The 12,466-nt window shown below is 34.1% G+C and overlaps 1 protein-coding gene across 1 annotated transcript in view; it reads left to right on the top strand.

The window, feature by feature from the left end:
* CCDC73 (coiled-coil domain containing 73) overlaps positions 1-12,466 on the top strand; it is a 198,234-nt gene that overhangs the window by 180,925 nt on the left and 4,843 nt on the right. Inside the window, 3 exon segments of the mRNA XM_081798391.1 lie at positions 1,011-1,145; positions 8,358-8,535; positions 10,059-11,558. Of these exon segments, the coding sequence (XP_081654517.1) occupies positions 1,011-1,145; positions 8,358-8,535; positions 10,059-11,558 (1,813 nt within the window).

Raw genomic sequence — 12,466 nt, forward strand, 5'->3', positions numbered from 1 at the left:
CTCCCCCAAGAAAAAGATTATGAGATTTTAAATAGCCAGTGAAAGCCCCATTTATAGACATAAATATTAGGCTGAAGTGTCAGTTATTTTTGCACTACGTAGTGCTCAATACTCGTCAGTCAGTTGAGTTAAGATCTGTATGTCTGATTTGCAACAAGAAAATAAAACTTCAAGAAAGTAATGAAGGTGTAACTTTTAGAGAATTTTAAAAATAATTTTTCATTGCTCAATACTCGTCAGTCAGTTAAGATCTGTATGTCTGATTTGCAACAAGAAAATAAAACTTCAAGAAAGTAATGAAGGTGTAACTTTTAGAGAATTTTAAAAATAATTTTTCATTGCTCAATACTCGTCAGTCAGTTAAGATCTGTATGTCTGATTTGCAACAAGAAAATAAAACTTCAAGAAAGTAATGAAGGTGTAACTTCTAGAGAATTTTAAAAATAATAATTTTTCATTTGTAACAAGAGGTCGGTTAATGTAGTAGTTAAGAATACAACCCATATATTTAGCTTTGGGTTTGGATCCCGACTATATCCACCTGATCTTGGCAAATTACTTAAACATATGTGAGCCTCACCTTTCTCACCTGTAAATTGGGGATTTTTATGAGTATGAAATTATACTTATTAAGTACTCAGCCCAATTCAATAAATGGTAGCTCTCAATATTAGTAATTACTTTGGGATCATTTTTATTTTTTTACTATTTCTAAAAGCTTGTGTTATAAAATATCTTCATACAAAACATTTTTTTAAAAGATAGATTTATTTATTTGAGAGAGAGAGAGCACGAGAGCGGCGGGGTGGGGGGGGCAGAGGGAGAGGGAGAGAATCTCAGGCTGACTCCCTGCTGAGTGCAGAGGCTAACCCAGGGCTTAATCTCATGACTCTTGAGATCATGACCTGAGCTGAAACCAAGAGTCTGATGCTCAACTGACTGAACCACCTAGGCGCCCCCATACGAAACACATTTACATAACTGTTCATTTTGGTTAAATTTTATGTTAGGTTGATGAACTTAATGGAGAAATTAATGAAATTAAAAATGAGTTATCATCACTTAAAGAAACTCATATTAAGTTACAAGAACATTACAATGAATTATGTCATCAGAAGAAGTTTGAGGAAGACAAGAAGTTCCAGGTAAAGTTCAAGTGTTTGGGGGGTACAAAATTTAAAGAAATTAGGACTATTATTGATGATTTTCTCTCTGCTTTGTATTTTCAGTGTCTCAACTTCTAAAAAATGAGTATAAGCATGTAGTCTCTGATACATTTTCAGTTAATTTTTGTGTACAGTATGATATAAAGATTGAGGGTCATTTTTTGGACATGGATTTCCAGTTGTTCCAATACACACATTTTTTTAAAAAGACCTTTTTTCTCTCATTGTACCTTGGTATGTTCTTTGAAAATTAGTTGATCTAATATATGTGTGGATCTATTTCTGAATTCTTTTATTATGTTCCATTGATTATATGTTTATCATTAAGTCAGTATACAACACTGTGTTTATTACTGTAGCTTTGTAAGAAGGCTTAAAATGTGGTAGTGCAAGTCCTTGAATTTTTTTTTTTCTTTTTCAAAATTGTTTTGGCTATTCTAAGTCCTTTGCATTTCCAGATAATTTTTAGAATCAGTTTGTCAATTTCTAAAAGACAGGTCTGTGGGATTTTGGGTTGTGTTGAATCTGTAGATTAATTTGTGAAGAATTGACATCTTAATATTGAGTCCTCCAATTCATGAACATGGTATATCTTTACATTTATTTAGACATTCTTTAGTATCTTTCTCAGAAATGTTTTGTAATTTTGATCGTGTAAGTCTTTAAAATGTTTTGTGAAATTTATCCCTGAATATTTCATGTTTTAGAATCCTATTATAAACAGTATTTTAAAAGTTAATTTTTCTAATTGTTTCTTGCTAGTATATAGAAGTAAAATTTGATTTTTATACATTGACCTTGTATCCTGTTACCTTTTAAAATTTATTGTAATGGTAGGGTTTTTTTTCCCCCTAATTTCTGGGTTTTCTGTGTACATTATCATGTCATCTGTGAATTTAAGGAAGTTTTATTTCCTTCTGCTTTGTATGAATTTAACTTTTTTCTCAATTTAGTACAGTAGCTAAGACCCTCTAGTACAATGTCGAATGAAAGTTGTGACAGTGGACTTGCTTGCCTTATTCCTCCATTTCAGATGGAGAATTTTTAGTCTTTTACCATTTCATATGATGTTAGCTATAGGTTTTTTGTATATGTTTTCAGATTGAGGAAGTTTCCTTCTGTTCCTAGTTTGCTGAGTTTTTATCATGAATGGGTATTAAGTTTTGTGAAATGGTTTTTCTGTATTAATTGAGATAACAATTTTTTTCTTTATTCCTTTTAATATGTGGTTATTAACCAATTAATTACAGTAACTGATTTACAAATTTAAAATAACCTTGCATTCCTGAAATATGTATTTTCTTTTTTATAAATGGCTGGATATAATTTGCTAATGCTATGTTAAGGATTTTGCATTGATTAGGAATACTGATCTGTAGGGTTTTTTTTGTTCTTTCTTTGTATTCTTTTGGTCTGGTTTTCATATCAGAGTAATAATGACTTCATAAGATGAGTTAGAATGTGTTCCCTCCTCCTGAAAGATTATTGTGTAGAATTGGTATTCTTTACTAAATATTAGATAGAATTTACCAGTGAAGCTATCTATGCTTTTTCTTTGTGGGAATATTTTTAATAACAAATTCAGTATTTATAGGGCAGCTCACTCTATTTCTTCCTGTGTTGGTGTGCAGAAGAAAATAATTAACAGAGAGGCCTGTGAATGCTGTCCTTAGAAAGGCCTGCTTATAAAGTTGGCCCTTGACTGACACCTGGAAACTTGGATCTGGAGAAGGTTCCCCACCATTACCTAACTGCCAGGAGTGGCTCACTGTGCCTAAACTGTTAGTCAAACATTGTGGTTTATCTGAACATCTGTTTTCTTACTGGGAGTCTGGAGTTCTAGCGCATGCTAGGCAGATAGTGCCTGAATGACCAGCACCCAAAAAACCCTTGAGCACTGAATCTCTGATGAGCTTACCTGGTGGATGAAAATTCACGCTTTTTGTCACAATTCACTGCTGCAGGAATTAAGCATTTCCTGTGTGATTCCACTGGGATGGGACTCTTGAAAGTTTGCACCTGGGTTGCTGCAGACTCCACCCTGATATGCATTTTCCCTGTGCTGTTTTTGCTTTGTATTCTTTTGCTGTAATAAATCTTAGTCATTAGTACAACTGTATACTGAGTCCTTTGACCTTCCTAGCAAGTCACGGAACCAGGGGGTAGTCTTAGAGACTTACACCACAGTCATTTTTGGTAATTTTTGTCTCTCCGGGAACTTGTCCTTTTCATCTGAGTTGTCAGATTTGTTGGCAGAGAGTTGCTCGTGATATTCCTTTATTATTACATTCCTCTCTAGGATCTGTATTGATTTCTTCTTTTTCATTTGTATTGTCCTGTCTTTCTTCTTCTTCCCACTCCTCTTCCTCCTTTTTCTTCTTCCTCTCTCTCTCATTAATTTAGCTAGATTTTCAATTTTATTGGTCTTTTCAAAGAACCAGGTTTTGACTTCATTGATTTCCTTCTCATTTTTGTTAATTTACTATTTCATTGGCTTTTGCTATTAACTTATTTCCTTCATCATACTTTGGATTTGATATGCTTTTTTCTAGCTGCTTAATTTGGAAACTTAGATCATTGATTATTGGTCTTTCTTCTTTTCTAATATAAGCATATAAAGCTATAAATTTTCCTCAAAGCATTGTTATAGCTTCATTCCACAAATTCTGATATGTAGTGTTTCCATCCTTATTCATATTTTAGAATTCCTTTTGTAAGGTTTTCCTTGATCCATTGGTATGGGCATAAACCATATGGGTATCATCTATAACTGTTGTTTAATTTCCAAGTATTTGAGAATTTTCCAAATATCTTTCTGTTAGTGATTTCCAATATAATTTAGTTGTGGTCAGAGAACATTTTCTTTTTTTTTTTAAAGATTTCATTTATTTATTTGAGAGAGAGAGTGAGAGAGAGAAAGAGCACAAGAGGGGGGAGCGGGAGAGGGAGAAGCAGACTCCCTGCTGAGCAGGTAGCCCGATGCGGGACTCGATCCCGGGACTCCAGGATCATGACCTGAGCTGAAGGCAGTCGCTTAACCAACTGAGCCACCCAGGCGCCCAGAGAACATTTTCTATAAGACTTTATTCCTTTTAAATATAAATATATCCTTTTAAATATAAATATCCTTTTAAAAAAGACTTGTTTTTTAGCCAAGCCCATTATCTATCTTGGTGAATATTTCTTTTTTTTTCTTTTTTAAAAAGATTTTATTTATTTATTTAAGAGAGAGAGAATGCACACAAGTGGGGGGAGGGGCAGAGGCAGAAGGGAGAAGCAGACTCCCTGCTAAACGGGGAGCCTAAGAGAGACACAGGACTCATCCCAGAGATGCAGGACTCGATCCCTGAGATCATGACCTGAGCTGCAGGCAGACGTTTAGCTGACTGAGTCACCCAGGCGCCCCTGTCTTGGTGAATATTTCATGTGCCCTTGAAAAGAATGTGTATTCTGTTATTGGTTGGTTGAATGTTTTATAAATGTCAGATCAGGTCGGTTGATAATGTTGTTCAAGTCTTTTCTATCCCTACTGAATTTTTTGTATACTTGTTCTATCAATTAGTGGGAGAAGACTATTGAAATCTTTAATTATAACTGTGAATTTATCTTTCTTTTTTCAGTTCTCTCAGTTTTTGCTTCATGTGTTTTTAAGCGCTGTTATTAGGTGTATATACATTTATGATTGTTATGACTTCCTGATTAATTGATCCTTTTATCATTATGAAATATCTATATTTTTCCTAGTAATATTTCTTGTCTTGAAATCTATTTTGTATAATATTAATACAGCTATTCCATCTTTTATGATTAGTGCTTGCATTACATGTCCTTTTCAATCCTGTGACTTTTTCTAATGGGAATATTCATAATTCCTTTATGTTGAGTAATGACATGAAGAAGTCTTTTATTTTCTCTTTGAGAACTGTTTCTTGCATTTTTTTTTTTCTGGTAAAATATACATAAAATTCACTACTTAAACTATTTTTATGTGTGCAGTTCAGTGGCATTTATGAATTATTCATTCATAAATGGGCATGGTTGTATACCAATAAAAGTATATTTCCGAAAACAGTAGGCAGGAGTTGGCCCACTGGCCATAGTTTGCCAAGTGCTTTTCTAGAGTAATTGATCATAGTCTGCTTTTATATATTATTATGTCAAATTCTCTGATTAGTAAGAAGCTTACAATACTATATTCTCATTTTCTGCTTCCTGGTTTTTGTGGTATTTTTATAATACACTTTACTTTTACATATGTTATCAACTCCACCATATATTGTTATTTATTTTATTTTAAATTGTTAATTACCTGGTTAAGAAAATGAAGAATTAGAGAAAACGTCTTTTACATTCACTCATATTTGCCATTTCAGGCACTCTTTATTTGCTTGTGTAGATCCAGGTTTCTACCTGGTATCCTATTACTTCAGCTTGAAGAGTTTCCTTTAATATTTGTGCATGTGTGTGTAAGCGTGCACATGTGTGTGGACATCTGGTGAGGAATTCTTCAGCTTTTGTCTGGAAAAGTGGTTATTTCTCCTTAATTTTTAAAGGGTATTTTCACTGGATATAAAATTCTAGATGGACAGTTTTTTCTTTCATTCATTTGAAGATGCTGTTCCATTGTTGCTTGCATTGCATATTTTGCTTAGGATTTATTGAATGATTTGTGAATCTGTGGAATGATAGTTTTCATCAAATTTGGTGAATTTTTGGTCATTACTTCTTCAAAGATTTTTTTTCTGTCTCATTCCTCTCCTTTTATGGGACTTCAACTACACATACATTAAACTGCTTGATAGTGTCCCCCAGGTTATCAGGTGCTGCACATTGTTTTCAGTCTTTTTTCTCTGTCTTCTCCTATTGGGATTTTCTATTGTTCTGTGCCCTGAAGTCCAATGATCTTTTGTTTTAATATGTTTAATCTTGCTGTTAAGCCTATACAGTGTTTTAAGTATTGTAGGCAGACTCTAAGACAGCCCCAAGTGATTCCTACTCCATTTATTAGTGTTCTTTTGTAATCCTTTCCCCGAGTCTGAGCTGAATTTAGTGACTTGTTTCTAATTAATAAAATACAGCAAAAGTGATATGATATCACTTCTGAGATTAGGTTTTAAGATGACTGTTGTTTCTGTCTTAGATGCACCACTTAGAGACACCACTCAGTCTTTCTGTGCCTCTTTCTCTGAGCCCATGCAAGGTCCAGGCTATTTGCTAGAGATGCCACATTGTGAAGAGAGGCCCTAGAGGAAGAAAGGCCACATAGAAGAGAACTTAGGCACCCCACCCAACAGCCAGCACCAACTGCCAGCCATTGAGTGAGCTTTTTAGAAGCAGACCCTCCAGCCCCTGTTAAGGCTTCCAGTAATGATAGCTTGCCTAGAACCTCATGAGGGACCCTGAGTCATCAAGCCAAGTCATTAATGAATTCCTGATTCATTGAAACTATGGCATAATAAATATTTGCTGTTTCATACCACTAAGTTTGGGTAATTTGTTACACAGCAATAGGTAACTAATATCTTCTTCTAAGATTTCACACTTAGTAAGTACTGAAACCAGGATTTGAACCCGTATTTATCCAAGACTACAAAGCTCCTGGTAACTACCATACTGTTTTTGTCATTCTCCTTTGCAGATTTTTCCTTTGCAAGTTTCTCTTCTTCTGCCTCATCTGTGGATTTCATTAGCATTTTATCCTTTACCCTCTTTTTCCCCACAAAATATACTCTCACTAGTCTCATCAGCTTGTACATCTTCAGTTGCCATCTGTCTACCAATGATTTTCAAATTTACATTTCCAGGTAAATTTTCTCATAAGCTCCGGATTCATAAATCTGGATGTTCATTAGACATCTCCACCTTATTATCTTACTAACTTTTCACACTAAGCAGGTTCAAACAACCCATGACATTTTCATCCACACCTGCTACTACTCCTGTTTTCTAGTTGACTAAATAACATCCACCAGTCACCTACATACCTAACCTGAACTCTGTGAATCAATCTTGACTCTCTTTCACATCCTATCATTCATCAAGTCCTGTTTATTAGCTCATAAATAATTCGTGTATCTATTCAGTTCTTCATCTCTAATGGTATCGCCTCGACTATGGCACTATGACACTCTTCTGATGCATCTCTCTGCCTCATGCTGTCTTCCTTTAATTCAGTATTTTTCAGACTTCTAGGTGCAGCCTATTAGTGGTTCATGGAAATTAGTTTAGTGGTCTGTGACCAGCATTCTTTAAAAAATGAAATAAAGTAGCACAGAAAACAATGTAATCTCATTAAGAGTAGATATTTGGTGTGCTGTGTTGTAGAACATCTATTTCTCATTGCAGGTTTTAATCAATGAAGTTTAGAAAACATTAATCTATTCTTGATGCTGCAGCCAGAATGGTCTTTCCAATCAGATCATGTTTATTACCTTGTCTAAAACCCTTCAGTGACTTCTCATGGTATTCTTGGAACTCCTCCACATGCTGTATTTGGCCCTTAATGACCTGGGTGTAGCTTACCTCAAGCATCATCTCTCTCCATTCTCCCAGCAAAATAAGCTCTAGCTGAAATAAATCCTTAGTAGTTCCATGGAAAGACTATAATCTTGCTTGCATTTAGCATCTGTATATGCCATTTGTTTTCCCTGGAGTGCCTCCTTATCCTCATCTAGATTCTTTTCCTATCTTCCTCCTGGATTGTTTTTTGATGCTAGGGTCTGTAGGTTGCCCATCATTGTATCCGAAAGCTTAGTGCAGTGTTTCCATGGAGTATGTGCTGAATATGTATAGGGAATAAAAGGATGTTGAATTGATTCACTATTTTAAAGATACATAAAAATACCAAATACTTAAAACAATTCGCTAGCCACGACTACCTTGCTTTTAATAAAAGAGTGGTATTTTATTACATATAATGTGTGAGATTACATAATAATGTGGAATGCATGTTGAAAACCTCAAAGGGTCTCAATTTTGTTTAAATATGATAAACTATACAAAATGAGGTTAAAGTGATCTTGTTACAAAGAGTAGTATATTAAATTTAGCAAGTCATTTGGCTTTCAAATAGAAATTGCTGAATGGTTGACCTGAAACACAGATTCTTTCATCAGCAGAATTTGTTCAGATGTCTTGTACTACTTAACAATATGTTTTACATTAAAGGTATTTTTTTCCATTTTACATTAGAATATTCCAGAAGTAAATACTAAAAACAGTGAAATGTCAATGGAAAAATCAGAAAACATCATACAGAAATACAATTCTGGGCAAGGAATAAAGAAAGATACTTTGAGTTTTTGTTCAGATACTAACTACAGAGAAAAGGAGAAGAAAGAAGGTCCATTTATAGAAGTCATTATAGAAGGTAACCAGCTTATTGCTATTTTCTAATTTTATATATTGAGCACCCCCCCGCCCAAAATAAAGGATCTGTCAAAGTGCTGTGCTAGGCCATCTATGGAATTTAGGGGAATATCAGTTACAGTCTTTGCTTTGAGAATCCTGTACTATATTTGAAGAAACACTTTTTCATTTGTATATGTCTTAAGACAGGCCTCTTTTGAGCTATTCTTTACAGTCAGTATTTTTGGGGAAAATTCTGTTTCTGTCTTATCATTTACTCCATGGCTTTTTGCACTGTTTTCTGCATTCACTGCTTTGTGGAGTGTGTTCTCTGGGATACGAATAACCTTCTGATATCAGACCTAGAGCACTTTTCTTAGTTCAGATGGCCTTTCTGTAACCATTGAAATAATTTACTAATTTGTCCATCTTGAAAAAGAATTGTTTATGAACACCATAAACTTAATTGTATGAAGGTTTTCAAACCTAGGCTGAACAACCACTTGGTGGAGACGTTGTAGAGAGAATGAATGGACTAAAGCCCTTCAAGTCCTGAATTTTGTATTCTAAATTTTAACCGTATGGAAATTTTGAAATCTATGGTTAAAACCCAGATGAATAAAATATGTGTCTTAAGTATTTTATACATTTGCCCAAAAGTATCCCCAAACTTTAAAATACTTAGAAGGTAATGAATAAAAAGTGATGACTGTCTTGAAGAAACAGCTAGCAATTCTGGATCCTGTAGTTTAAAAAGAAAACCACAGGCCTAAAATGGAGTCTCTCGTGTTAAGAACCTCATGTCAGCAAACCAAAACTTAATACCTAACCAAACTGCAGCTTCAACCCCAGGAATGTAACCTTTAATCAGTCAACCTGGAATTTCCTGGTCGGCAATAAGAAATCCATTGATAGACCTCTTCCTTTCCCCTTAGGAGGGCGACCTTGCCTAAAACAATGTATTCTTTGCTAATAATTTCCTTTTTCCACTCATTCACTACCTTTAAAAACCTTTCCTTTTTTTCTGTAGCTCGTTGGGGCTCTTTTCTCTTTGCTAGATAGGATGCTGATTCAATGAATCATTTAATAAAACCAATTAGATCTTCAGATTTCCTTGGTTAAATATTTGTTTGATAGTAGTAATAGAAATTAGAGTCTAACTTGTTAGGATAAATTCATTTTTATTTACTCGACTGTGTGTTTACATGGAATTGTACTGTATGCTCAAAAGGAAGTGTAACAGACTAGAAAACTAAAAACCATTTCCTAATACCCTCAACTTACTTCCCTCTTTTTAAACCAAAAATACTTTTGCTGTTATGAAATAAAAATTTAATAGGAGTAGAGCCAAATATTTAGCATGCTAAATATATATTATGACCAAGGGAACTCAGTATTTAGTAAAATTGGTATCATAATGTTTGTGTAATGGCCAATGAAATATTTAAGGCTAAATATGTTTTTACATAAATAGGTAATACATTATGTCTTATAAAAGCAGGTTTTAGTGTATAATATAAAAATACTGTGTTCTCATCATGACAGATTTACAGCTTTTTGAAAAAAGCTCAAAGAATGAAACTGATCCTGCTATATCTCAGGATAAAAATCAGAGTGAAATCTCCCTAAGCAAAACCCTTGGCACAGAAAAAGAACTAATTAGTCAAGGACAAACCTTGAATGTTACTGACTTTGGAAAAGCAGTTACTTCAGAAATAAAAGACAAGGTGGGTTCGGGAAAAGACAATGGATGTACAGAATTTAAGTCACCAAACAATTCTTTTTTAGTGGTAGATAGATCAATAGAAACAGAAAAGATACGCCTAGAAAGAACTGAAGGATTCGATCTTCACCATGCAGATGTCCATCTGGAGGTTGAAAATAACAGATCATCTGACAGTATATTAAGTGAGATGATGGCTCACCATACAAATCAAAAGAAAGATGTTTCTGAAGATGAACCATTCATACAATTCAGATTGCTTCCAGGGATTCAAGAAAATGCCACAGAGAAGGAACTTACAAATAGTGACCAAACCAAAGCAGATCTGGATTCATCTCTCAACGTAAAAAAGAATGCTGTTCAGTGTCAGAAATACAGTTTACAGGAGTCAAGTAATGTTATGTTAGATGATAAACAATGTAAAATAAACCAGATGCAACTGTTAAATAAAAAAAGTGAGTGCAGTGTATTGCCATTTAAACAAACTTCAGTTTTTCAGCAGATCTGTAGTAATACTTCAGAGAAACCTGAACTAACTATTCCCTCTGATACAGCAACTAACCACCCTATTTCATCGGCTGCTTTCAGTGAGAATTTGAAAGTACTTAAGAATTCAGATAAAAATGTTAATATTATGCCTATGTTGGTGAAACCCAACTCCAGCCCTAGTGAAAGAACTATATGGAAAAATCTGAATGAGATGCACACTAGTCAACTGAAGAACTGTTTGGGATATTTAGGAAACAGTGCAACCACTTCCCATCTTCAAGTTAAAAATGAGAATATACATACTTCACAAGCAAAAGACATGAAAACTGCTGTTCCTACGCAAACTTCCACAGAAATACAGTTTTCTAATAAAGAGAGTCAGATTGATGAGAATCAGGTAACTGACGCCACAAAAAATGACCTCTTCCTTTTTGTGAATGTCAATGAAAGACAGCATTCATTGTTAGATAATACAGAGAAAACAGAGTCATTAATTGACATCGTTTCAGGAAAAATTTACAGTGAAGGACAGCTGGAAGAATCATGTTCATTTCACATAAAGCCATCTGGAGATTTAGTAAACAGAAGTGGAAGGTCAGCCTTTGATCTTTCAACTTCAGATAAAAAAACTGAGAAAATTCCAGTATATGTGAATTTCTTAGACCCTAGTCCTTGGTCAAAAGTAAATCAAACTAAAAGTCAAACACTGAGCGCTTCAACTTCTAGCATTCCTTTGTTGAAGGAGAGACCAGTAGGCCCATCAGAAAACAAAAATATGGTTTCAATGACACTTTGTAAAAACGATGATGATATCAAGAAGGATATTGGACCAGGTAAGAAAACAATGTTTACGTTTTCTTTTAAAATTTGAATTTCTACTCCTTATTCCTGATAAAGGGGCTGTTTATGTTTAAAATGAAACCATTTAAAATGTATTTTTTTTTTTTACCTAAACCTAAGATACTCTATACATGTATATATGTAAAAGTAGGAAAGGTTTTATTTAAATGAGGGGATTTCTTTTCGCCTAATAGCAACACGTGCAAATGCATACTGGAAATTAAAAAAAATTTCACCAAGGAACTGGAAATAGCAGAAACAACCACAGGTCTAGGTTATTAATTTTAAATTAGCAACTATCTAATTGGAGTCTCGCAGTTGTTAAGGCTTCTGCCGGTGGGCACGTTTATTCCTTTTCATTCTATACTGAAAAACTTCCCTTATTTTCTTCTCCCAATTTTCTCCCTCTTTCCTTGATTTGTCTACTTCTAGCTTCCCTTCACCAGCACTAGAATCCAGCTTTCTTCATTTTATAAGCACTGTTGAGGTGTAACATTAATACATTTCGTATCATTGATATTTGTAACTCAAAACACTTTAAACGGGATCCCTTAGTTATGTACCAACATTAAAACATTCAGATATCCAACATTTCAGAGAATAGTGTATTCTAACCACCACATGAAATAAGTGTCCAAAGTTTTGCTTTATAAAAATATTCTAGAGTAAAAAATAGGGGGAGAGGTAAATGGATGAATACATAGGACTTAACATTGATGGGTGTTTAAGCTGGGTGATGGTCCTAAGTTCATACTCTATTTTTGTGTTTGAAATTTTTCCCACCAAAAATATTTGAAAATAGAAATATACTACGTATCACATATAAATGCTGTACAGATGTAACTTGAACAATGAACAACAGTTAAAGATTATCATGAAAAAAGTTTGCTCTACTAAAAGC

Source organism: Leptonychotes weddellii, chromosome 11 (genome assembly GCF_054177405.1).
Source record: "Leptonychotes weddellii isolate Sample4059 chromosome 11, ASM5417740v2, whole genome shotgun sequence".
NCBI lineage: Eukaryota > Metazoa > Chordata > Mammalia > Carnivora > Phocidae > Leptonychotes > Leptonychotes weddellii.